The sequence below is a fragment of the Pteronotus mesoamericanus genome, unplaced genomic scaffold (genome assembly GCF_021234165.1).
Source record: "Pteronotus mesoamericanus isolate MK-2021 breed Mesoamerican mustached bat unplaced genomic scaffold, CSHL_Meso_final contig_134, whole genome shotgun sequence".
Classification (NCBI taxonomy): domain Eukaryota; kingdom Metazoa; phylum Chordata; class Mammalia; order Chiroptera; family Mormoopidae; genus Pteronotus; species Pteronotus mesoamericanus.
Window position 1 is genome coordinate 4,887,414 of NW_026555061.1, and position 26,740 is coordinate 4,914,153.

At 59.8% G+C, this 26,740-nt stretch overlaps 1 protein-coding gene across 1 annotated transcript in view; it reads right to left on the reverse strand.

The window, feature by feature from the left end:
* Window positions 1-234: 234 nt before the first annotated feature.
* Window positions 235-26,740, reverse strand: part of IGF2R (insulin like growth factor 2 receptor) — a 98,832-nt gene continuing 72,326 nt past the window's right edge. Inside the window, exons 30-48 of the mRNA XM_054595553.1 lie at window positions 24,050-24,186; window positions 22,783-22,973; window positions 20,564-20,690; window positions 19,787-19,906; window positions 19,220-19,476; window positions 18,720-18,938; window positions 16,918-17,067; window positions 13,889-14,050; window positions 13,108-13,315; window positions 12,614-12,760; window positions 11,413-11,647; window positions 10,546-10,682; window positions 8,355-8,469; window positions 7,372-7,518; window positions 6,544-6,731; window positions 5,301-5,487; window positions 2,857-3,009; window positions 1,814-1,883; window positions 235-1,110 (exon numbers count right to left, since the gene is read on the reverse strand). Of these exons, the coding sequence (XP_054451528.1) occupies window positions 700-1,110; window positions 1,814-1,883; window positions 2,857-3,009; window positions 5,301-5,487; window positions 6,544-6,731; window positions 7,372-7,518; window positions 8,355-8,469; window positions 10,546-10,682; window positions 11,413-11,647; window positions 12,614-12,760; window positions 13,108-13,315; window positions 13,889-14,050; window positions 16,918-17,067; window positions 18,720-18,938; window positions 19,220-19,476; window positions 19,787-19,906; window positions 20,564-20,690; window positions 22,783-22,973; window positions 24,050-24,186 (3,361 nt within the window). The 3' untranslated portion in view covers window positions 235-699. The remainder of the gene's footprint in view (window positions 1,111-1,813; window positions 1,884-2,856; window positions 3,010-5,300; window positions 5,488-6,543; window positions 6,732-7,371; window positions 7,519-8,354; window positions 8,470-10,545; window positions 10,683-11,412; window positions 11,648-12,613; window positions 12,761-13,107; window positions 13,316-13,888; window positions 14,051-16,917; window positions 17,068-18,719; window positions 18,939-19,219; window positions 19,477-19,786; window positions 19,907-20,563; window positions 20,691-22,782; window positions 22,974-24,049; window positions 24,187-26,740) is intronic.

A 26,740-nucleotide genomic window follows, 5' to 3' on the forward strand; every position in this document is an offset into this window, starting at 1 on the left:
CCTCCGAAGCCCAGGCACTCGGGGACCCCTGTACGGGCGTGTGTGCGCACGTGCGTGTGCCCGTAGGAAACAGAAAGCCAAGAGGAAGAGAGACAAAGTGGAGTATTCTAACTTAGAGGATACATCATCGACCAGTTCAGAATCGCATATGGAACCAACCCGGCACTGACGCTTTCCCCTCGACAGCAGGCGAACTGGCGCGCCCCCTGCTGCCGGGGAGAAGCTGTTGGGTGGTTATGTTTTTTTTTTTTTTCCTTTTTCACAAACCTGAGTAATTGTCAAAGTCAATAAATAGGAGGAGAGAAGTAAATGCTAAAATATAATGGCCAAATACCCTACAGGGCCTAAAGCAGCAAGGGTTTTTCTCCGATAGAGAGCCCTCTGTCCCCAGATGCACTTGGCCCGGGCGCGGGTTATGAAGCGCACGGCAGCCACGCTTTCAAATGAGGACTTGGGACAAAACCCGGGGCCCCAGCACCGCCCTTTGGCAACTGGAGTGATGCCTCGTTCCGTGACACGGTCAACCACGGGTGAGCGGTGCCGGACCTCCTCACCCTCTCCCCCATCACAAAAATCCTTCCCTTTTGAAACAGTTTTTGTTAAAGGCAAACAGGACAGAAGCATCATCAAGGTGAAGTCTTATTTGGTTGGAGGTGCCTGGCTGGGCCGCCACCCCAGTCCCCTGGGAGGCACCGGAGCTCAGATGTTCAAGAGGTCCTCGTCGCTGTCGTCGTGGAAGGAAGCCAGGCCGCTGGGGCTCCCGGGCGGCGGGGCCGCCGCGGCCCTGGGGGGCGCCCTCCGCGCCTGCTCGCCGCCCACCAGCCCTGCCCTGTCGTCCCGGAGCGTCTTCCTCTGCGGGGTTCTCGCCGGGTGGGCGCTCTCCGCCCCGGCCCCTCGGCCCGAGTGAACGCGCACCTCTGGGATGGTGAGGACCTCGTCCTCGCTGTCCTGGTCGTCCCCGTGCAGGGAGGTGAGGGCCTCGGCTTTCACGGACTTGGTGGTGATGTGGCCGTTCTCCTGCCCCTCCTTCCCGGGCCTCGGGGTCGGCGCCTGGACCTCTTCCATCAGCCACTCCGTTTCGTTCTCATCCACCTCCTCCTCCTTGTTGACCTGCAGGGTCAGGGCAGAGCTCGTGGAGCCCCCCCCCCCCAAACCTCCCTCTGCTCCCTGCTCCCCGCTCCCCTCCCACCACCCGCGCAAAGCGGGACCCTCTTTCCCGGCCCACGTGGCCACCATGGTCCCAGTCCCCACCAGGGAGAGGAAGGCGAGGGCTGGGACTGCCCGCTTCTGCTAAGGCCCAACCAGGCAGACAGCGTCCCCGGGGCAGGAGAGCGAGCCAGCGAGTCCGGGCTCCTCCCACAAGAGCCGGTGGCCTGGGGCGGGAGTCGTCGGGAAGAGGAGCCGTGCAGACGCGTGTAGGCGTCTAACCAGGAAGCCTTTTAGGAAGCAGTCTGGATGGACACATGGGGAGCCCTGAGCGTATTTACGCCCTTTGGTCCAAATAATGCCTCTTTCCTGGAAATCTATCTGAAAGAAATCATCCAAATGCCAGATGCACGGAAACTGACATTATCATATACGCTTTTTTAGAATAGCCAAAAAAGTAGGAGCGACCTAAATATAAAGTGCTCTAAGGAACTCAGCTGCATCCCCGATGAGAAAAACTTGAAGGGAAAAAAAAAGAAAGAAAAAGGCTAATGTGTTTGGATTAAAAGCAACTGGTGAGTGTTTTCCCTTTTCTATTTTGAATTGCTGGTGATGACGTTTTATCCGCAGCTTGACATCGCGGGGGGAGAGGGAGGCAGGAAATTACCTTCGAGTATTTGTAGGACACGTCTGCACTCCGTCTACAGCAGCCGGTTAGTTTACTCATCACCACCTCCCTGTAAGAAACCAGTCACTCCGGGCGGAACCGGCGGGGCGGGCGCCCCCCAGACCAGCTGCCCCCCGCTCCAGCGGAGAAGCCTGCACCCCCCGCCGCCCCCCCAGCGCGCCCCGCCACAGACGGGTGCACTAAACCCAGCAGGGCAGGGTAAGAAACCAGTTCAGCGGCAGGAACGCTCTGGCATCAGACAGAAATGGGTTCAAATCCTGCTCCACCTCTTAAGAGGTTTCACAAGGCCTGAAGCCAGTTGTCAGACTGTGCTGCTTTGCCTCTGTCACACACAACTGTGAGGGGACCACGCCTTCCTGAACCCCACAACCACTGGGGCTGGGTGACTGAGCCCCAGAGGCCCTCGCCCAGACCCTCTGCTCGCCTCTGGCTCATGTGGCAGATAAGAGAGGGCAGGAGCCCGGGGCTGGCCTGCCCCTCTGCCCCGGGACGGGATGGCCACACAGGGCTCTGAGCGCCATGCCTCCATCGCATGTAGCTGAAAATCCACTGGAAAGGCCCATACGATGAGTGACAAGCCTTTGCACCCAGGAGCGGGGAGCCAGGACAACAGCGTTATACCTGGCGCAGGGCAGGTGCCTAATAAGTGACCACTTTATTGAAGAAGGGGGAGGGGAGGAAAGAGTAGGTCAGAAGGAAGTCTGCTGCTGACAGGTGTTTAGTTTTCTCTCCACCTCTGGACGTTCAGAGACAGTTGTCCTGAAAACAGGCCAGCCAGGCAGGAGCACACAGAGTGTCGCCGTGTGACGTGAGTGGTGGGACCTGCCTTGAACACCAGGGGCAGGTTCCACGGCTCTGGTCAAAGGGACACCTTGTCTCAGAAGTGCAGACACTGATGCAACCAGAGACCACTCCACAGTTTTCACTTAGAGCTGTGGCTCCAGCTGGGCCCCCAAAAAACCAAACCCCAGCTGCGGTTCTGACCCACTGGCCTTGTGGCCTGCCCACGTCCCTCTCCTCACCGTCTCTCCTTTTTGTAGAGCAGCAGGGTCAGCAGGCAGCCCGTGAGGGCCACCAGCAGCAGGCTGAGGACGGCCCCGACGGCCTGGCTCCGCTCCGAGAGCCCCTTGTGCTCCTGCGTGTCCTCACCAGCGTCCTCGCTGTCGTAGCCCGCCCTGGAGGAAGGCCAGGTCACTCGGGGGTCCTGCTGCTGCGGCGAGGACCCCGGGCACCCGCAACTCGGGCAGCGGCTCGGACTGCACGAGGGCCGCACGTGAGCCGACACCCACCAGACATGGAGACTGGCGGACGGGCTCTGCCTCAGGCCCGCGGGCCGTACGAAGGAAGCGAGAGAGCCGACTGAGGGCCACCCTCCTCAGCTCGCTCCCGTGCCTCCGCAGGGCTCCCAGGGCACAGAGGCAAAGCCGGGCTGGCCGCACGTGCCTCCCGGACCGCAGCCCTCTGCTCTGGGAATAAGGGGGCATCGCAGCCCAGTTCCAGCCTCTCCCTCCCAACACGGCCTTGTGGGACACGGCCTCGGCACTTCCCGGGCGTGGGGGCATGTCCGCAGGACACCACAGCGCAGGGCAGGCAGCCTCTGTCCAGTCTAAGTCCCAGGGGCAGGGCGAGTCACACAACCGCTCGGTCAGCTAAGTTTTCACCGACCCCAGCCAGTGCGAGGAAAGCACTGCACGTCCATGACACCGAACAGTCAAGGAAAACGGCTAATACAAACTTAGAAACGTCTCCCCGAATCCCTTTCTGCTCAGAGGACTTGCCCTGGCTCAGTGACTTGACACTTCCAGTCTTTCTGGCCCTGGGCCACTCAGGGCCCCCAGCCCGACAGTAACAGGATCACGTACAGAAATCCCCCCCCACCCCAGAAGGCAGACAGCAGCGGCCAGAAACAGCTGGCCGTGTGGTATGAGAGGGAGACTCCACAGGTCACACACGTGGGATGAGCTGGGGCGCTGAAGCTGCTGGCTACGCATTCAGAAAGGTATTTAATTAAAAAAATCGGTGTCGAAGGGCAAATGACGACTGGACCCCGTAAGTGTAACTGCTGCAATCAAATCTCAGCCTGCACCACATGACCTGGGCTCCAGACCCTCAGAGAGGACGGAGCTCAGTCCCAGCTTGGCTGTATCTGTTACGTCTGCCAAGGTGGGGGTGTCACGACATGGCAGACCCACGTGAGTCCCCTGCGGCCCCGGCCCCCAAAGCCAGAAACCAGCGTTGCCGGAACCCACCGGGCCACTCAGGACCCCCTCAGACGCACGCAGTGGCTGACGTCAGACGTTCCCTATCCCCTGGCTCTAAGGGTGTTTTTCACTTCCATTTGTGCTTTCTTCTGTAATCCATAAATTACTTAGAGGTATGTCTTAGTTTCCAAATGTATTTCTAGTCTTCAGCTGGTTTCTTATCACTGTTCCTAACGTGGTTGCACCACGTACGTCCTTTACGCCAGCGTTTAGAAACTTGTTGAGACCTGCGTCACATCCACATGCCTGGAAAATGTAGGACAAGGCTGACCTTTCTTTTCCCAGCTGCACCAGCAACCACAGAGAGTAAACCGGCTGCTGGTCAGAGGGCCCCAGGGCGTGACGGGGCACCCGCCGGTGGGCCCTGCCCTTGCTTCCCGCTGCCTGCAGGTCCCTTTTGCGGGGGCTGAGGACAGCGCTGACCCAGCCAGAACGTGTTTGTCTCCTGATCCACGGCTCTGGACACAGAGCAAGAAGCTTCTGCGAGACAGTGACGGGGATGCAACAGAAAACAAAGCCAAGAGGAAAGCCACTCAGAACACCTTGTTTTGGAAGAGGGGCTCTAACCGTGACAGCGCGGCTGGGCCAAGGAACCGCGGTGGGGACAGGCAGGTCCCCGAGGCCACTGGAGGCTGGGACCTCCCTCGCCTCACCCGAAGGACCTCAGGGCAGAAACGTCGTTTCCACGGAAACCAGGCCTCCAGCTGATTTTTACAATCAGTAAGGTAAGTCTTCATTCAAACGAAGAAAACACTTCGCTCAAGTTAAAGTGCCATTTACCACGTTAACAACTTGTACTAGAACACGAATAAAAGAATTCTGGGAACAAAGATGAAACAAAGTCTGCCCACCTCCCCACCGCAGGGACACACTGACATGAAGACACGAGAAAGAGAGGCACCCAGAGCCCGGGGCGCAGAAGCCGATGCCACTGGGCGGGGGCGGGGGCGATACAAGTGGACCGAGGACACGCTGTGGACGGGCACTGACGCTGGGAGCCGGCCATGTGGGGTTCACCCCATCACTGCTCTGCATTGTGCTGACGCTTGAGTATTTCCTGCAAGGAAACACTGGGCAGCAAACGCGCACATGGACTTATGCGTGAGCTCAGTTTTCAGAGAGGGAGCGGGGGTACGGCGCGAAGCGTTCAGCCGAAGAGGAAGGTGGCCGACAGCGAGCCCTGCTGTCCCGGACCCGGCACTCACCCCAGGGGACACACGGCAGAGGTGTACCAGGAGAAGAGGTACTGGCAGTCAGCCGTCTCGTGGCTGAACTCGGGGATCCCCTCCTTCACCAAAGGATCACAGTGGAAGAAGATGGTGGAAGAAACGGTTTTGGTCTTGTCTTTTCCACACTTAGAGGATGAGGTGAACACCACATCTAGGTCACCATCTGTCAGGAAGGAAGGGGACACAGTCACAGCAGCGTTACCACCACCTTTTCAACACAGGCCGAGTCTATCTTTTTGGAGTCCATGAAAAGTTTGCGACTTTCAGTCGGGTGCAAAGGTCCTTCATCAAATGCCCCCTGTGTGCCTCCTAACAGGCCACGGGACGCACGTTACAGAGCCCCTCCCTTCACTCCGTGAGCAGAAAACCTGCACCAGGCCCTGAAGGCCATCTGGCTTTTGTCTTCAGCTAATACTATGATTTGGAGTCAGCTGGCCACAAGGCGTCAGCCTCCCTGGAGACTGAGATCCACGAAATGAGCAACCAGCCAGCCAGTGAGCCAGCCAGCCACCCAACCATCAGCCAATCAACCAACCAGCCAATCAACCAACCAATCACCCAACCAAGGCAGCTAGCCAACCAACCAACCAACCAACCAACAAGCCATCAACCCAACCAAACCAGCCAACCCGCCAACCCACCCACCCACCCTATGCGCTGCAGCCCCCATCAAAGCCCTGGCCCCGAGGGTAGGGAGCTCCCAGCGGGCGAGCCTCAGCGCCTGCTACCGCACTGATCCCACAGGAGCGAACGGCAGGGCGCGTCGGCTGCCTCCTGAACCTGCCCCACGTGCCTCTTCCCTGGGCTGATCTTAATCGCTGCCCCTCTGCCGTAATAAACCGTAACTGCTCTCAGGGAGCCCCCCGAGTCCTTCTAGTGAACTACGGGACGGGAGGGCGGGGATGGGGGCCCGCACACTGGTGGCCGGTGGCGAGAGCGAAGGGGCCGCATACGGACTCGGCCCCTCCCCCCGCAGGCCAGGGAGCTGCGGGGAGTGGGGGGGGACACAGGGGCACGCACGGCGGGGGTGGGGAGGGGGGGCTTGGGGCCCGGGCTGCCCGATTCACACGGACAGGCACCTGCAGGGCAGGAAGCAGCCCAGGGCCTTTGCCTTAAACTGCATCTGAGACATCAATGGAAGGCGGCTAGTTCCTGAACACTTTCCAGTTCTTTTTTCGAGGACGTTAAACATGGAACAACAACGGAAAAAAGCAATTACCTTGAATGTAGTACTTGGTTTTATTGGAAGTTCCGACTTTCCTACTGAAGTGCTGGTCGTTCATTTTGACCTGGCATATGTTGGCCCCGGAGCAGGCTGGGTTTTGGGAGTTTGTGATGGAAGAAAGCTGGATCTCGTACAGGTACTTGTCCCCATTTGTCCTTATGTCCCCAGAGGCACTGAATAGCCTGAAGACGAGGACAAGAGGGCAATGACGCTGGCAACCCCGTAAGGACGCTGTACCCTGCAGCCCCTCAGCCCCGGGAGCGAGCGTGGGGCCGCAGGACGCGTTCTCCCGGCCTGGGGCAGCGCGTCCGTGAGCGTGCGAGGCTCCGGCAGGTGCCGCCTTCCATCCCCATCGTCCCCGCCGTCCCCCTGCCCGCGCTCTGAGCAAAGCACCTTCCCTGGCTGTCCAGCAGCCCACGCGCCTCACCCTGCCCTGGGCACAGCCAGCCACCTCGGCCCCTCGACCCCAAGAACCATCCCTGTGACACTGCCAAGGAACTGGCTGGTTTTTCAGAAGCTGACAAACCCATAGAATCCCAATCAAAACGTGTCAAAAGGTTCTGGCTTCGATGCCTGGGCTTATCAGAAAGTGAGGGGGGAGTGGCGACTTTATTTTTACACTCAAGAGAATTCACCATCTTTGGCGTTAAAACTCAGCAGCTGAGCAACGCTTTCCCTCAGCTGAAGTGAAACATGCCGACTCCCTAGAAACAGTAACCAAGGCGCACAGCCTGTCCCTCCCAGCGCTCCCGCCGGGGCACGGCCCAAGCCGCTGGTTTGGGTGGAATCTGTCGCAGGCTCCAAGAAAAACGCTGCACTTACTTAAAATAAATGTCTCTGAGGTTGGCGCTCTTGCCGTTGACAGGATTGGTGACGGTCCCGTTCACCATCCGCACCTCCTGCGGCTTCACGGCACAGGCAGCCCGTGAGTCCCAGCTGAAGTAGTAAGTGCAGCTGTCCCTGTCAAACCTGGAAGGGGGTGGGGGCGTGGAGACGCGGTCACGCCCAGCAGACCCGGGCTGTGCGGGGGCTCCGGCCGGCCAGCCGCCCGGCCAGCCGCCCAGCCGCCCGCAGGGGCCGCGGGCCCCACGCAGCCCCACCGCCTGCCCTCCCCGTGATGGGCCGGGATGACCACTTTGTTCCCTTTTCTCCAGACCATAACAGGAAAAGGGCCAGCTGGTCCATGGACAAGATGAAAACGCAGGCAAGGGTTTAATACAGTTTTTTAAACTTAGAAACCGTGCAACATGTAAAAGCTGGGGGAAAATTTGCTCCTGGATTTTTGAATTTTTATTTGACAAGTGTCTTAGTCTCACAAATGGATGAAGCCCATGGACAATTCCTGCCCTTTTTCCAGCCCAGCTCTGGACAGAATCCCTCACTCACAAAAAGCGGCTCACATGCTCCCCCTGTTGGCCAAACTCGCCCTCACACCAGATGCAGAACTGCCTGAAGCATTCTAGTAAGTTCCAGGAGCATCCCAGGGGCCGGTCCCACCTGCCCATGGGTCCCAGACAGGCCACTTGCACACAGGCCTTGGCTGCCACCTGTTGATACCCCTTTGGTCCTGACTTTCAAACATGGAAGCCAGTTAAATGCTGCTTTAGGTGGTGGCGTTCGTCTAGAAACTGACCCCACACACGTTCCCTGTGGGAGCAGCCCTGCCCCAGCCCAGGCCCTAAGGCTAGCACCTGCCTGTCCCGATCATGACCCCCAACGCCCTCGCCCCGCTCTGCAGCCACAAACCCCACAGGCAAAGCGGAAAGAAGTTCGGACACGCCCCCACACCCTCCCAGCCCTCTCACCTCTTGAAGGCAGGCCTGCCCACCGTCTGGGCGCAGGTCAGCTCTATGACGCTGGACATGGTCTTGTTTTTACCACACGGATCACCTTTTGAATACGTTACAATGACTTTGTCATCTGAAACACACGAATGATCAAGGGGACATAAGTTACCTCCAGGGCATTACAAACACCCTCAACGTCAGAAGTCAGAATCTCTCCTGAGGACCAGGACTGAAGAGGGGCTTGGCGCTGTGCGCACGCATTGCTGGGCCATCGTGGCTGGGCCAGCAAGAGGCCCGGCTCGCGTCCAGCTGCCTGCTCCTCAGGTTCATGACCCCAGTCACGACCCGCCAAGCCTCGGTCCCTACACGCGGGGGACCGGGATGTCACCCAGACCCGCCGGCTCCGGGGGCACCCGGAGAGCGCCGCCAGCACACTGAGCGCACAGAGCGGACCTCAGGGAATAGCAGGCCGCATCGCCATGCATTCTGGACAATTCCTGTGTCGTTTTAGGCGTGTTCCTGACATGCCCCCAATTGGAGCCTCCCAGCAGCAGGGCGGGCACTGGACTCCGCCCTGCAAAGGCTACGCCAGAGACAGAACGGCTCTGGCTTTCTTGGGTCTTTCGGCTCCACACTGAGCTCTGCCTGCTCCTGAAAATGACCTGGTGAAAGCGACGGCTGAGATGCCTCACGTGCAGGGTCTGAGCGAAAAGCGAGAGGCCGGTCAGCCTGCTCTGGGGCTGAGCCACTGCGAGCAGCTGCCCGGGGCTGGCCTGCGCGCTCCTGCTCGAGGGACAGATGGTGGCTCTGGGGGCACAGGGCAAGGTCTCAGGACCGCCCCCCTCCGGCCCGATTCCACATGCACGAAAGAGGCAGGAGATGCAGAGGAGACAGTGTAGGCAGCAGGTCCAGCTTCCCCGGGGCTCTCCTGGTGGCACGGCCGCCTAGTGCCCCACCACCCGACAGTGCCGGCGACGCCCAGGCCCTCAGCCCTCGGCACACTTGAAGCCGCGCCTGCTGGTAATGTTTTAAATATGGGGCTTCTGTGTTATCTCTGTTAACGTTCCGCTGCCTTAAAGAGCAATCCTCTAACTGCTGGAGTACAGAACCAAACGGGCGTGGGCCGAACTATAGCAGCCCCCAGCGGGAACCCACCCCACCCCACCCGAGGAGGCTGTGGGGGCCACACACACCTAAAGCTCCGCTGTGGATACATGCTGGGTCCTGGGAGGGAGGCCATCCCTCCTCCCCCCACGGGGGCGCCCCTAAATGAACGGGGGTGGTCACTGGGACTGTCCTCAGGAGGTGTGTCGGGGACCAGGAGGTTACTGCGAGCTCAGCCTTCAGCAAAGCCGCAAACACCCTCGTCTCCCTCGGGGCCAGGGGAGGTGGAGGGAGACCGCCCACTGGCCACCTGCACCCACAAGGTTGCAGGACGAGCTGCCCTCCGCCCGAGCCCCATAAGCAGCCGACGTGGCGGCAGGAGCTGCAGGCCCCACAGGGGGTTGATCGTGGGCAGGGGAGCCCATGCACCCCTGCCTGCGGGGCGCGTCTCCCCTCAATCCCGCAACCAGCGGGATTCTCGTCAAGGCTGACAGCAGCTCCCCAGAATGGCCCTTCCCCAGGGCACCGGCTGCGAGCCAAGTCCGGCCCCCGCAGTTCGATCAGGGCGGCACGAGGACCCCAGTCCTGTCTAGCGGGCAAAGGTGCGTGTGTCCTCCTTCCTGGACCCCCCAACACGCCCCAGCTGCTCCTCAGCTGAGAAAGCCCCGCCTGCCTCCTTCCCGTAGCGCAAGGCGGACTTCCACACTCAACACCAGCTGCTAGGCGGGCATTTTCCATGAACGTTAATGAAAAGAGCTTATTGTTTCCCAAACTGTTAAGACATTACAGAAAAAGCGCTCCTCCATGGCCTTTACCAAGTTCCCGTGTAACTGTCCGGCTTTCCCGAATGCACGCTTGCACACGTACCTGGCGACCCCCCCGCCAGAGCACAGATTCGGAGGGACCCTCCTTCCTCCTGGACCCTCTGAGAGGCTGCACAGTAGCCCTTAGAGACCCACGGGCTGCCGGAAGGCCCGAGCACCCGTTGTGGGAACAGCCTCTGGAGGTCTCACTGCAGGTCTGTGCTGCGCCTCCACGTCACTCGGGAACACCTCGGCCCCACACTCAGACCCGCAGCCGCCCCACGGCCAGGACCCGGGCTTACCCACGACGTCCAGCTTCTGCGTGTGAACCAGCCCCAGCACCTGCACCTCCCCAGACGTGGTCTTTCTGCAAATGCTGGCTCTGTCCGAGCAGTCCAGAGGCCCCTTATGTACTTTCTGGCACAGGTTGATGTAGTACCTGGGAAGCGACAGAGGCGGCGAGGGGTCAGCCTGGGTCCCGACTCCCCCAGGGCAGCAGCTTTTCCCGCCGCACTCAGAAGCAGCCACCACCCTGGCCACCCGGGAGCCTGTGGCAGCTGGAGGCAGCACGCAAACAGCTCTTCCTGTGAAGGCCGGACAGCGCACACTTCCTGCAGGCGGGCCGGGGCGAACCCTGAGACGCGTGTGGTCGGGCGGCGGGAGGAGGGGGGTGCTGAGTTGGAACAGGCAGCAGCTCAAACCCTAGTGCACTGTTCACCCGAAAGGTGACGAGTCCCCCAAGTCCACGCCCCCTGAGGTGAATGCTGAAGGATGAAGGGTGCCTGCGGGGGAGCGGCACCCTACACCTGGGGCGGCCAGCACAGGCCTAGGGCTCACGCCACGGAGCTGAGCAAAGGGCCTTGCCGCCCAGGAAGCCAGCACGGACAGCCACCCCCACCCACACAGACCAAATCGAGCCTAACAGGGCCAGGCCACCACCGACCACAGGCGCCTCAGGGCCCTGCGCACCTCTGCCTCTGACCTCCCACCCGGACCCCCTGGGCTGCTCCCAGGAGCACAGCGGCCCCCAGGCTGTGCAGGCTTCCGGTTTACCAGGCAGCCCCGCCTGAGCACCTGGAGGCGGCCCTCTGGGGCCCCCCCGACTGCACGCACGTCAGGCTCCGCTTCCGGAGCGTAGGACGCAGCTGGCGAGCGGCGGAGGTACTCACGAGGCTCCTTGGTGGACAAAGAACCAGGACCCGGTGAGAGAGGACAGCAGCCGCAAGTCGTAGGTCCTGTGCTTCTGGACGAACTTGCACTCCATCTTCTTCGGGGGGCAGACCACTTTCGTCTTCCACTCGAATGTCACCTCACACCCGCGCGTCTCACTGAAGACCTGGGGCCTGCCGATGTCAGCGTCCTCGTCGCACTTGAAGATGATGGCCGACATGCGGTGGCTGTTTGCTGGGGGCGGCAGGGAGGCCGTCAGACCACACACAGCCTGTGTCCCGTGCTGTCCGCAAGCTCCTCCCCGGCCACCCCTCCTGCCCCAGCCAGACCCCTTCGTTTCCTGCCCATGCGTCTTATCCCTAAATAGACCCGATGTCTCCTACTGGGTTTCCTATCACCCCACGGCACCAGCACAATTCCCCAAAGACAAGTGTTTAAACTTGAGTAATGCACCAAAGGTTAAAAATAAAAAGCCAAGTAACAATAAGATCCTCGCAATGACCTGGAAATGTTGGAATGTCATCCAACAGACGAGGAAAGAAGCACTTTCACAATAAGCTTCAAAACAAAACTAGAGCAAATGTAACATTTATAACTCCTTACTGTGAGTCATTCTGTTCCCTGAACTTGTACAAGAACTAAACTCTTTTTAACGCATTTATCTCCTCTTGCTTTCCTTGGGAGGTCACATCAGCTTGTAGGGACACACTGTAGGGTTCTCTCATGTCGCTGGTGTGTGAGCACCACGGGGGCACAGGCAGGCTCACCGTGAGCCCCAGCCCCCCGCCCGGGCCCGCCGCGGAGGAGCCCACCGCCGTTCCCGACCGTTTGCTCGCCACCCGGCAGGCCTGTGCCGAGCGCTCATTTTGCTGAGGCAGGAATCTCTATCGCCACAGTTGAAAACTGGCAGGGACACACGTCTCTCAGCTACTGAGCATGCCCTGCTGACCGCCCAGCACATGCCTGTCCACCCTGCTGTGGTCAGCATATGTGGCTACGCAACACATCCCACAAACGAATTAAAAATGTCCTTTCTTTATGAAAAACAGCCCGGACACAGAAAAAAGTTGTGCACCACCAAGGTGCCGCCATTAACTCGCAGAGCCACAGAGGTCTAAGCGCCCCGTGAGGTGCGCCCCGAGGGCGTGCCGCCCGCTGCAGCGGCCGCGGCCGCGCCCGGACGCAGAGCCTGCTACTTACACTGTCTGCAAAAGCCCCACTCGTGGTCCCGGTCGTAGTTGGCAGTGGTGGCGCACCAGAGCCTCACCCTGTTCTCCAGGACACACTGGTCGTAGCTCTTTCCCTTGAAGGTGAAGGGGAACACACAGGGGTCGCCTTCCTCCGTTTCTGGAAAGAGAAGGTTGGCGTGGCCCTGACTGCCCGCGCGACATTGGCCGGTGGGGCAACCGGCGACCTAGGGCTGCTCGTTGAGGATCTCCTACCAAAGGGGTCCCCAGAGCACCTTGAGGACCAGCAGGCCTCCCTCCCCGCCACTGGCGACAAGCGGTTCACAGCCCAGTACGAGTCTCAAGGCCTGAGCACACGCTCCGCGGGCTGTCAGGATGTAACGTCCGTGGTCCAGGCCACGGTCTCGGCACTGGGGGGACCTGCAGCTTCGCTCCCCAGCTCTCCCCGGCTGCTGGTCGCACGCCACGTTTACAAGGACCGTCAGCGTACCCGCTGCGGAGCGTTACCTGGAGGGCAGCTGTCTCCATTGGCGTAACTTAAAATGACGGCTTCATCCTGGTGCCTATAATCCAGTCTCATAGACGCCAGCCGTCCGAAAGACACCCCCTTGCTCCCGGAGAGCAGACAGACGCCTCCGTCCTTACAGCCCCCCTCGTCCAGGCCTGCCGCCGCCGTGCACACCCCCACGCTGTAGGTGCGTGAGTCTCGAGTCACCTGGAAGGGTGACACCGCATGCAACTGTGAGGGGGTCTCTCCCTCTAGGGGGAGCGTCGCCACGGCAGAGGGGGCGGCGTGTGCGGGAAGCAGGGCGGTGCCTGCACTGGGGGTCAGGGCTCGCCCCAGCCCCCGCCTTCCCGCCCGCTCCCTGCACCCCAGGCCCGGCCTGCTCCTCCCCTGCCCCTCCTGGGGGCGCATACACACGGCCCGGCCTGCCCTCCCCTGGGGGCACGGTCATGGTGCACCGCGAGCCGCCTCCTGGTCCTCCCCGCCATGAGAAGGCCCCCAGGCCACCCCGCAGGGTCACGTAACCCTCACACACGCCTACTGGAAAACCCCGAACCAGGAGGCGCACCTCCACTGTCAGCTGTGGCAGGTTAGCCGCACACCCCAGCGCCCCGCCAGGCTGACCCCGTCGGAAGACCGCCCCCCTCCACGCACTGCCTCGGTGGCCACGCGGCCTTCGGTGGTCCCAGACGTCACGCTGGCTAAAACACAGTGCACACGAGAAGGAGCCGAGGCTGCTGCGTGCTCCCGCCCCCGAGGCCCCGGCCCAGGTGGCGGGGTTACCTTGAAGGTGCTCTTGGAAAGGCTGGACAGGTTGAAGCTGTAGTACAGCTGCTCGTCCATCAGGGAGCAGCCGTCGGTCTTCACCTCGTCTGGGCAGACGAGCGGGGTCGCCCACTCAAACACGAAGTCACAGTCGCTGGTCCTGAGCAGCTCGGGCGTCCCCTGTGTGGGAGACGAGCAGGCCGTGGCGACCCCCATGGGTCATGCACGCCCCCCGGCCCGCCCACCAGCCCTGCGAGTGGCAGGGACATGCCTGGCGGGGCTAGGCCCTTCCTGCTCCCAGGAGAGGGGACCTGGCCGCAGCCGCAGGCCACCAGGTGTCTGGGTGACCTGCTGAAGAAAGGCAGCGATCTTTAAATACCGTGACAGAGAAGCCTGTGGAACTGCACCCCCGCTGTTGCGAAGGAGGGGCAAGCACACTGACACACTCACAAGCAGCACCCTCGGCGCCACTTCCAGACCCTGAGGGCATTTGCGCCAAAGGCGAGGCCCCACGCCAGCCGGCGCACAGGCCAAGGCGCTCGAGCCCGTGCCTCTACTTCTGCTCGGCCGCAGACACAGAGCCAGGCGAGGAGACTGGCTGGGAGTTTTATTTTTCATTACTGCTCAGAATCTTTTTTTCTAGAAACTCAAGTGCAAGACGTTATTGCCACTAAAGATAAAAACCACAGGGCAAGAAAGCGGCTTTTGAATCTTTCCAAAGCTGGAATAAACACTCAGTGTGAGAGCCCGCTCCCTCTTGAAGTGCCATGTGCACCCCTCAGTCTCTCTCCGGGTGGGATGGCCCGGCGCTCCTCGGGGACCTCCCACACCCCGCGCAGGAAGAGCCAACGGGGGCTGGCCGCGCATGGCACCCATGCCTGCACAGCACCGCCGCCGCCGCCGCCCCCAGCCCTGGCACGCGCGGCGCGCCCCTCAGCTCTGAGGTCCTCTCGGCCTGTCCGCAGGGAGGCCTGCTCCTCCCCTCTCAGCGGCTGCCGGGCCCCTTCCTGCCACCACCAGCACCAGACCAGGCAGCCCTCTCCCTCACAAGCCTGCTGTCGGCCCAGGGATTGGATGTCGCCTCACTGACGGGGCGGAACACGTCGGGGAACTGGAGCCCACCCCCTGGCCTCCTAGGACGAGGCAGCTGGGCTCTACCAGGGCGAGCAGGAAGGGGCTTACGGTTGTTTGTGTGGGAAATACGATAACTAATAAGTAACATAGGAATAAACTGTTCTGTGTACTCAGAACTGTAAACCTACTTTTTTGGCCACCCCTGTGCGTGTCTAATTACATCACACACACAGGGTCCCATCACCAAGCCCGTTAGCGTCCCTGCAGCATGATGCATGGTCACGTTGGGCTGGACACACGTGTCCACAGGCAGCCGCAGCCCATTCCTGCCGAGGACTGGCTCTGCCCTGGGCCTCAGGGCGGCAGGAGCTCAGCTAAGCGGGTGAGGAGCCAGCACCCAGGGCCGAGCCCTTGGCCCACAGCAGCGGGCGGGGACCGGCTGCCTCCGCAGGGCCGTGCGGCTCCCCCCGACTCCAGCTGTCCCGAGTCACGAGAAGTGGGGGCCGTGGCCCCCTGATGTGTCTCTCAGTCGCAGAGGGGGTCAAGAGAAAACATATGCAAAGGCTCTGTAACAAGATATTTTTTAAATTGCATGTAGAACAGAAATCAGCAGCCTCCTTAGAGGTCAAACGAACGGCTTTGTTGGACCTGTTTTGATTCCAGGTCTCCTTTTGTTTGCCAACCTCTGAATTTGAGGGGACTTTAGCTGCTGAAAGGCTGTCAAGTTTCCCAGTAAGAATCAATCACCAATGTTTTGGTTGAAAAAAAGAAAAAGTTATGACCACTGTATACATTGGGAGGCCAAGCTAAATGCCAGTCCTATACCCAGGCTGTTCGTGTCTTTAAATTTAGTCACCGCTGCATGCAAAACCCGCCCTGTTAACCCAGGGCGGGCTTGCTCACTGCTGAGTTCATTCACTACATTGTTCCCATGCACGACAGATGGCCCGTGTGCTCCGCGGGGTGTTGGGAAACGTCCCATCTGGTTTCAGGAACTTTAGCCCCACCGACAGGCGAGAAGGCTGGAGCTAATAAGTAAGGAGGCCTTGGGAAAACAGGCCACTGAGGAGACAAAACCTGTCCCCCTGGCAGGGGCGCAGCCCCCGCCTCCCTCACATCGCCCTGCTTGGCCCCGGAGGATGGCTGGGTAGTTGAAGACGGGTAAAAACCCTTGATGGCAGGGGCAACCTAAGACAGGCACAGCCGCATGGGCATCAGGGAAGAACTTGGGGGACACGGAGAAAGGGCAAAAAACCCTCACCCCTCGGCTTTGATACGGCGAGAGTCCTCATTCTATCTGAAAGAAGCCCCCTTATCTCTTGGCAGCTTTGATCGCCCGCCTGGCTCAGGCGGTTCCCGGAGGAAATCGGGCCTAGAGGTAAATTCTTTGAAGCATGCTTGGTTTTCCCCTCAAAAGCTATGATAACAAGCTCATGCTGGGAAGGAGATTTACATCGTTCACAGATCCTGACCCTAAACCCTTTGGCGCTCTTATGTTTACTTTATCTCCTCTGGGACCCATGTAAACCGGTATGTTCCTGCCATTTGTTTTCCTCAACATCAGCTCTTCTCTGTAAATATTAACACCCTGCTGTAATGAGATGACCTGTCCAGTCCTACTACCTGGCCCCACTGATAACCCTTTCAATAAAAGCCACTGGACACAGAGGCTCGGGGCCTTCCCCACTAGAATGAAGTGCCAGCCCCTCTCCTGGCAGACAGAGCAGCGTCTGAGACGGCTTACTTTATTTCCCCCCGTCCATGACAACCCAGAGCGCAGTCTGCTGGGCAGAGTCCGCGCGCCCTCCTCAGCGGGGGACACGGTGAGGGGCGTCCTCGGCTCTGAGACGGCTCCGTGGGCTCCAGCTCAGGCTTGTTCACACACGCCTCAGCTTCCAGCCGGAAACGTGCCACATGCTCACCCTGCTCAAGCCCCCGCAGCAGAAGGCGACCAGTACACGCCGCACACTTACCATGCTCACGCCCCTCTTGCAATGGAAGGCGATCAGCGAGGTGTAGTTGAAGTGCCTGTCCGCTAGGCAAGGGGTGCTGCTTTCAAAATTCAAGTAAACTTCATTAGCCACAGGGTTGAGGATTGGTGGTCCTGCGACCCGGCCAATATCCTAGACAAAGGAAAATGTATACGCTATTTCAGGATGTTCACTATTCCCCAGGTTAATACACAATTGCAAAAATTACACCTCATCTGTCTCACAAATGAGCAGCACCGAAGGAAACTGGTTTAATAGCAACTCACTTGGCAAGTCCTGACGTTCAGACAGAGAAAATTCAGTGCTTCGGGGGTTATCAGTTTTAATCCAACAGTTAGTAATAATGGCTCTCTCTCTACCCACAGAAATTTCACAGGCTCCAGGCTCCTGGCCCTTCTCTCTCCAGTCAACCGAGAACGCTGTGCGTCCTCTGGGGCCCGAGAGCGGCAGGCAGGGCGCCCGCGTGCACCCCACGCCAACCGTCCCACCAGCACTGCCTGCTCACTCAGCGGGGTGGGGGGTGGGGTGCCTGGCCCGGCCTCCAGGGGCGCGAGGCCTTGCTCTCCGCCACTGTTCACCGCTCGGCCCATGTCTCAGGGGAAATGGGCACACGGCGGACAGACAGGCGAACGGCCGGGGCTGGCACACGTGCGCGCGACGAGTGCGTGTGAGAACGAAGCTGGAACACTCGCCAGGGCGCGCTCAGGCCGCAGCACTGCAACACCCGCTCCAATGAGAGGATTTACTACTTTTTAGAACCTGAAAAAGGGGAGCCAGGCAACGAAATACAGAAGAGCGAGCCGTTCCGAAGGCGAAGCCCATCAGGGCCCCAACCCGCAGCGCTGCCGCGCAGGTGGGCTCGGAAGGGCGCCCACCACGCCCTGGCTCGCCCACGCGGACGCAGCTCGTTAGCCACCTCGCGGCCCGTTTCCCTGCCTGCGCCTGACGAAGCCACAGTCAGTGCCCACCTTTTAAAAGGACATCCAGCTACCTCAGGACAGAGCTCACAAAATACACCACTTTTGAGATGCATTTCAAATAACAAAACCTGCCAGGGATTTGACAAAACGTGCATGTAACTCATGAAAACAAGTTTTGAAGACCCAAATCTGCACTGATAAACGCTAGTATAAAAACCAAAGCTTTCAAGGCTGAAGATTTAGCTATTAGCAAAGCCGCTTTGGTCCTTCATTATCACTCGTTCACTAAGCATGTTAGCATTATCACGCACATCACAAGCATGTTAATGATGCGAGATGTGCACTTCACAGAAACCGGGCTCGGCCAATGTTCTTTCTTGTACTTCACATAAAAATCTCTCCCTCGGGGCCAACCCTGGGCCTAACACGACACACGTGTGTTCACCTGTCCTTCCACAGCACACACCCCCTTGGGCTGCCCCAGTCAGCTGACAGCGTCCATCACTCTTCCCTGTGGCCTCTCAGAGCACCATAGTCCCGGGTCCCTTCTCCACTCGTTCTGCCCGAGTAACTCTCCAGTGAAAGCACAAAACACAGCATGCAGGTGTACGGTTAAAAATCTGCCCCGGCCTGTGTGGCTCAGAGGCCTGAGCGCTGGACAGCACAGCAAAGGGTCACCTGTTCAATTCCCAGTCAGGGCACATGCCTGGGTTGTGGGCCACCAGGTCCCCCACCAGGGGGCGCTTGAGAGGCAACCACACAATGATATTTCTCTCCCTCCTTTTCCATCTCTCTAAATACAAATAAAACCTTAAAAAAAAATCTTGCAAAAACAGCTTCCAGCTTTGGATGCCCCACACTTACTATGGGGGGTCCATCCACGGGCACCTTGCACACAGCGGCCCCAGCGGGACAAGGCACCCCGTGCATGGGATTCAGCGGCTGGCAGATGTTGATGTAGAAGTCCGGGCTGGTGTCGGTGGAATCGTCCTCACTCTCGTCGTACGCCTCGTAGCCCCCAGTGCGGTGGATGAGGGGAGACAAGTCGATGATGGTGCTCCCGTTCTTCACGGAGCACTCCGCCTGTGAGAGAGGGGACACCTCACTGGAGTCGGCAGTGAGACGTGTCTGGCCACTGTGCAGTCGCCCACGAGAATTTAAAAGCTGAGCAGCAGCAACAAAAAGCATGAAGGGCAGACTCCTGTCCCCGACGGTCACCTGGACCATCGGAGGTGGGTGAGACGCCCGGGCGTCTGCAGGGGCCGAGTGGCCTTCGTGCCCCGGAGATGACAGCCGGGTGCACCTGGGCTCCGGGGGCACCCACGCACGCCTCAGACGCCCCCCGGCCCCAGCCCCCAACTCACCACCTGCTCGCAGGCCAGAGGCGTGTGCCAGGAGAAGAAGAGCGTGCACGTCTGCTTGTCCAGGGAGATGAGCATGGGCCTGTTGGTGGGCCCGGCCTCGGGCCTGCACACGAAGCTGATGACACTCTTGTACCTCAGGCCAGACTTCGAAGGACAAAGAGACCCGTCCTCGTACACCAGCTGCAAGACCTGGTCCATGTAGGTGAGCCTCTTGCTCGCCCTGCCCACACTGATCCTGGTCTGCCCGAAGCAGGCGCCTGCACCGGGAGGTGGCGGGAGGAGGAAACACACACAGCGATTCCAACGACTGACTTTCTGAGAACTTCCTGCAAACCCAGACTTTCAAATTCACAGCTGACGCCCACAATTCTGAGTGTCCAAGGTGGTCTCAGCAAACGTTACATGTCTCCTATTCCATCCCGTGGCCATGTATCCGCCCACATGAGCTGCCCAACGCAGGAGAGGACGGCGTGCGACCTCAGCTGCTTGCTGACGCCATGGCTGCGGGGACGCAGAGATGGCCCCAGGGACGGGGGACAGATGGCCGGCAGGAAGCCACACACTCACCCACGCCAGGCGGGCAGTTCTCGTTCTCCCCACAGATGCTGATGTAGACAAGCCCCTTCTCGCTGTAAGCAGCCGTGTGTCCAGCTCTGCCACTCAGAGAGTTCAGATCAAACAGGTGTCCTGCAAGGGGACGGGATACAGTGACTCCACGGGGCTGAGATGCAGGGGACCCATCACCAGCGCTCTCGCCCACGGAGCACACCGGCCGTTGGGATCTCTGACTTCTCACCAAGAAACCCTGCCCCTCACGGACACAGCCCTCGACTGCTCCTGACCGGCAGCCTGCACCACACGGCCGCCAGAGCCCCAGCTTGTGCCACGGCCCATCCTTCCCCAGACGGCAGCGGCTCACTGTGCCCTCCCGCTCCGGAGCCAGACCCCTGCGGCCACTGGGACTCCCGGGTGACACAGGGGGCCCCATGGCTGCTCCGTCACCTGCACTGCCCACTTCCCAGCACAGAGACTCCGTGACACATCCCAGATTAACCTAGCAGATACCAGGAAGGCTGCCTGTAACCACCTCTGCAAGCTGAGAGCTCGTGTGATGGCACCCACGGAGCCAGGTGTGCCAGGGGGCACACTGGCAGGGGGACCGTGGTCTCCTCTCCGGGGAGCGTGAGGAGGCCCAGGACGGGACCGGTCCCAGAGAACAGGCCGGATGCACGTACAGGCCGAGGCTGCTGCCACGGGGCCCTGCTGCCCAGGGCCCTCCCTGTGCGGGGCTGGGGGCTGGCAGGGTCCCCCACTGCGTGGGGCTGGTGGCTGGCGGCGTCTCACCTGTGGCAGGGTTGGTGACTTGGCAGTCCCCGTGCACGCTGCTCCTCACAGGACAGGCGGCTGCAGTGGGCCAGGCGAAGGTGTACTCGCAGTCCTCCACCACGCTGATGAGCATGGGCCGGGAGTTCTGCAGCAAAAGACGCGGGGAGCTGACGGCCCGAGTGGGGTGTTCACAACCTGCACCCTGCCTCGGGCGGGGCTGGCACACCCAGCGGACGAGACTTTTGTCCCAACATCTCAGAAAGGAGGCAGATTTGGGAAAAGCACGGGACCAGGACTTGCTCCTGAGATACCACCAGGAGCTTCACACACACAGGGTGGCTGAGATACACCCAGAGCCACAACTCCGCTTGGGGGACCAGGAAGGCCCCAAGAACCCTGCCGCAGGGTTCATCCCCAGTCCCCAAAACATCTCTGCCATCTGCCCTGGGGAAAGAACTAGTCTTGCTTCATGGACTAAGACGCCAGTGTCCCTGATCTGCCCAGCTCAGAGCAAGGAAAGGGGCCCATGGCCTCAAACCACACGGAGGATGGAAACCACTCTCTGCAGGTGAAGGCAGAGCCCCCGGGAGCTGAGCCACACAAGGTGGGGTTGGGGCTGCAAACCCCAAGGACATGGGACAAGTTTTGTCTTCAGGATTCAAGAGGCTGCAGGCGGCACCGCGGTCCCTGCAGGTGGCGCCTCGTCCACGTGTGCAACTGGCCTCCGTCCTCGCCATGGGCACTAAGGTTTGGGGCGCTGCTGCTCTGGCCATTGTTAAAGGGTCACCCACCAGTGTCGCTCTGAGTAAATACAGCAGGCCCACGCCTGTCTGCCTGTCACGTCCTCCTAGCTCCTGTCCTGCTGAGAAGGATCACCTGCCACTCTGATTATTTCTACCTACCTCCACCTCCTCATGTTGGAAACGTTAAAACGTTCCCAGCAGAGCCATCGGCATGGATGTATCCTGGACCCCACCAGGGGTCGATCAATAAGACCCTGAAAGGAGTCCTCCTGCCACTCCTAGAGCTAACTCAGCGGACAGAGGCTGGGGACAGAGTGGAAAAGATGCTCAAAGGGCTATGGTGAGTCACAGATGAGCAAGCAAGTGGTAACATTCTGAAAAACGGATGAACTGAAACCTGCTGTTAAGGAGAAAACACGAAAGCCTGCCATCAGTCCTCCGAGTCCTCCCACCGCACCGGCAGAGACCCTCTCTGTCACCTCCGGTGCTTCTCGTCCGCCACAGGTGGCTCAGGTCCGCTCGGCGGTCACACCCTCTGGGGAAGGCCACACCGGCCCAGCCTCTGGCAGCCACATGCAGAGCCACTCATGTCCTGCCCTCACGGCCCCTCCACGGGTCGGCCAGCTCCTTCCTCCTCTGCCAGGAGCCCCTGGGCTCCGGGACAGAGGGGAAGGTCTCCCAGACCCCGGGCGCTCACCAGTCCCGGCCAAGCCTCTGCACCGTCTGCCTCTCCGGTCCACAGAGCCGGCCCCAGCCCCCAGCACGCCCGCTCCGCTCCGCCCACCACCACTGGCCACACGCAGCTGGCCCGAGCGGGCAGTCGGTCCTGACACAGCGCGGGCTGGCCCAGCCCGACCTCATTCCCAAACGAGCTGCAGCCGTCCTCTCACACAGAGCACCCGGGGCCACCTCACTCCCCCGCACAGAGATGCCACCAGGTGCACAACAGTCCTGAGAGACCATCAGCTGCTGAGCTGCCCAGGCCGGCCACCCTGGATGGGTCACGTACAGTCAGGGCCCGAGAAAGGGCCGGCCCGGTCACCGCGCACCGACCACATGGGCACAGTGCCTGACGCTCAACACCGCTCCTCTCTGACCGTCACACCAACTGGGCAAGAGAGACAGGGCTCGCATCGCTGACAGGGACCAGCTCAGTGTGGCTGAGGAAGGAATCCGGAGGCCTCCGTGAGGACCAAGGACGCACTGTCAGGTACCGGTTTTCTGCATAGTCTTTGGGGATCTGGGTCAAACCTGAACCAGAACCACTGAACTCTGAGGTTTCAATGGAAGTGCCAGGCCTGGCATGTTGGACCCGGGGAAGTAAGGGGCCCAGGACCACGGGGCCGACACGACACTGCCCTCTCACCCACTGACACACCGAGGCACCTGACCCCTGGCCTCACATCCCAAGGGAAGAGATCGGCCTCACTGACCCTCCGATTCCAACTGTCCCAGAGCTGCGGCCCCAGGGCTGAGGCTGCTGTGCCCACTTACGACTTGGCTCTCGCTGCAGGTGAAGCGGATGGTGGTTGACTTCTTCCTAATCTGGTCCGGACACACGTCGCCGTCGACATACTTCAGCACAGTGACGCCCTCTGTCCACTGAGGCCCATCCCGCACCCTGCCCAGGTTCACGGGCTTCGAGCCATCCAGCAGACACGCGGCCGCTTCCGGGGGGCACGGCTCTGCAACACGAGACGCGTGAGTTGCCTTCGGCTGCTTTCCAGTCTACAACTTAACTTCACCTGGCAAGTGACATCAGACACGCTACGCACTGGATTCTAACAGTCCCTCTAAAATAATCTTCTTTTACATACATCAGATGACAAGGACACCACCAGTTCTCACGCATTTAATGCTCTGTGACCAGAGACGGACTGGGAAAGGCAGGGGATGGGGGGAACCCAAGGCCTAACAGCCGGAACCCAGAAGCAATAAACTAAGACACTTTTATGAAGCCACAGAGACATTTTAAATGTCCTACATTCACGTGCTGTCTTTAACCGAGAAGGCCCCAAGAACCCTGTCGCTTTCCCAGTCCCCAAAACATCTCTGCCATCTGCCCTGGGGAAAGAACTAGTCTTGCTTCATGGACTAAGACGCCAGTGTCCCTGATCTGCCCAGCTCAGAGCAAGGAAAGGGGCCCATGGCCTCAAACCACACGGAGGATGGAAACCACTCTCTGCAGGTGAAGGCAGAGCCCCCGGGAGCTGAGCCACACAAGGTGGGGTTGGGGCTGCAAATCCCAAGGACATGGGACAAGTTTTGTCTTCAGGATTCAAGAGGCTGCAGGCGGCACCGCGGTCCCTGCAGGTGGCGCCTCGTCCACGTGTGCAACTGGCCTCCGTCCTCGCCATGGGCACTAAGGTTTGGGCGCTGCTGCTCTGGCCATTGTTAAAGGGTCACCCACCAGTGTCGCTCTGAGTAAATACAGCAGGCCCACGCCTGTCTGCCTGTCACGTCCTCCTAGCTCCTGTCCTGCTGAGAAGGATCACCTGCCACTCTGATTAATTCTACCTGCCTCCACCTCCACTTCCTCACATTGGAAAAAGGTCAAATTTTCCCAGCAGCCACTGGTACAGATTTATCCTGGACGCCCCCAGGGGTCAGTCGGTAAGACCCTGAAAGGAGTCCTGCCACTTCTCGGCCAAACTCCTCCCGCGCCAGAGAGGAACACGCCCTGAAGAAGCCCACGTCTGCTGACTTCCCCGTAAACCGACCCCAAGCCGCCCGCCTGCCCGCCCACCGAGGGCCCTCTCACCCGAGCCCGGCTGCGGGGCCAGAGACTTGCACACGTTGATGAGGTAGTGCTCGGTGGCCCCTGTGCTGGTGACTGCCTCCCAGTTGTCGCTGTACCGTGACAGGGATGAGAGGTCGTAACTGTTGCCGGCCGCGTCCCTGCAGGGAGGAGAACGCTGTGGTCAGGCCCTGTGGCCCCCGGCCTGAGCACCTGCGCGCTGCCTGCCAGGGCTCAGGGTGCGGGCGCAGCCCCCCCGGGCACCCTGGGAACTGGGCCTTCCCCGGGGCGGCACGTCAGACGGGACCGCCCGCCCCCGCACTCCCCGCGGTCAGCACCAGTGACGACCCAAGCGCCCGCAGCTTCTAGACTGTTCAGGAGGTTGGGGAGTTGGAGGCGGGTGAAGAGGGGATAAAGGGGGACAGACAGAGACCTGACGTGGGTGGTGAGCACACAACACAGGGTGCAGATGACACGCTGTAGAACTGTGCACCTGAAATCTGCGTCATTATTAACCAGTGCCACTCCAATATAGCCAATAAACAAGACAAAGATACTTAGTTCAACAAAATGATATATTAGGCAAAAACACCGAATGTCAGGCCTGAAAGTAACTGCTCAGGCCAGTGAGAGGACCGAGGGGGCGGCTCAGATGCCGGGTGCCCCCAGCACCGACCACCTGCCATCGAAACCGGTGGCCACCCACTGTCACTTAAAACGGGCTGGCGTTGCCCCTCCTACTCAGCTAACGGTTTTCCTGCCACATGAGTCCCGACTGCGGACTGTTACTGAGAGCCACCCCGAGCCCAGGAGCAGCGAGCCAGCGAGCAAGACCAGCAGCCCTCGGTCCGCACAGAGGGACATGTCCAGGCGACGCCGGAGGACAATAGCAGACACCCCTTCCTGAGGTCCGAGCACGTCACAGGAGACTAAAAAAAGCATTCGTTTGTTCATTCAAAAAATACAAAGTACTAAGATGGAGGTATCGTAGGAAACGGAACGAGTAAAAACCTTCACGAGTTTAAAGAAATTACAGTGGAAGAAAAAGACCGTAAGCAGGACAAACTTTGGTAGGTGTATCAGATGTCAGGCAGCGCTGGGGCGGAAAAAGGCAGGGAAGGGGGACGTCAGGTGCGGGGAGGCGGGGAGAGAGCAGCGAGCGGTCAGGGGAGGGGAAGGACAAGAACAGCCAGCCTTTCGGGGGCCCAGAAGAGGACCCCAGGCGGCCGGAGCAGCGGGAGCCAAGGGCCCTGCGAGCCCAGTGCAGCCGAGAACAGCCAGGAGCCCTGGGCGGCGGGCGCAGAGCACGCGTTGGGGTCCACGCCAGGGTGGGGTGAGCGGTAACACAGGGCAACTGCACACCGGTTTCCTGGCTCACGGTCACAGCTGCAGCTCCCAGCTCCAAACAAGACAGGAAAGTCGCTGCCTGGAAGGGTTTCAGCGAAAGAGTGGCCTGGCTGACGTCCCCTTTAACAGAAGCAGGCTCATCGCTGCACTGGACACGGCGCAGGGGTGGCAGTGGGAAGCAGGGGACCCACTCAGAGGTGACCACGGCGACGCAGGCACGAGGTGAAAACAGCCTGCACGGGGGCAGGGCACTATTTCCGGAACAGAGAACTGCAGATACTTTGAAGGCTGACGGACCATAAACGCGACGTGAGAGGGAAAGAAGCGAAGGGTGAGCTGGCATTAACTGACAGGCCGCCTGCGGGAGACGCGGGGGTTGGCAGAATCGGACCCTTGAGGGCTTCAGGTAAGGGAGCAGCCGGCAGTGATGTGCTTAAAATGGTTAAGGCCTAAAAGAAGAAATGGAAACTTATTTGTAATAAAAGAATATGACACTATGGGGGTTGGGGTGGAGGGAAGAAATGGTGAATTAGAAAAGAGTACCCAGCAGAACTCAGAATAAAAAAAGCCATGAAGATTTTTAAAAGGCAAAAAAGAGCCAAAACAGCAAATTAAAATCAGCTGATGAGAGAATCAGCGAACTGGAAGATCTGTCAACAACAAAAGGGAAAGACACCACCAAGTGCCCAGATTAAAAGCTACCGCGGGAGCCATGTTCCAAACACAAGGCCATCTCGAAGGCGGCCCAATTCTTTGGAACTTAGGAAACAAAAGGAAGGCAATCTTTTGACCCCCACAGCCTGCTTCCTCCCGGAGGAGCAGGTCAGGGCACAGGACGATGCCATTTCTCTGCACATCCAGCCACACCGTGTGATTTTGCAACAAATGCTGTTTATTAGCTTTTCATTCCTAGAACCACCCTACAAATAAAGAAGACAGACCACCAGAGTTACCAAACGCAATACGAACATTCCAAACCCTGCCAACTGTTCATAGAAGCGGGGACAGGGAGGGGAGGCGGAGGGAGCCGGCCTGATCATCGCGCCCCCAGACCAGCCGTGCCCGAGGTGTGAGCAGAGGCCCGGTCACGTCCTGGTCACTTGGCTCCGCATCCAACTGTGAACCACGCGAGGTTTTCTGTTCTGACTGCAGTCACATCCCATGAATTTTAATGCAAAACCACCACCGACTCAGTGGTGAAGGATTTGGAGGTTAACCTAATCCAACCGCTTGTTTTCCTGTTAGGCAACTACGGCGGGGAGAAATCGTCAGGCGGGTCCAATCCCGGACTCCAGACCACTAACCATTCAAGCCAAATCCTACTGAGTTTTCGGCTATCCAGAAGCACGAACGTGGGCACCGACTTAC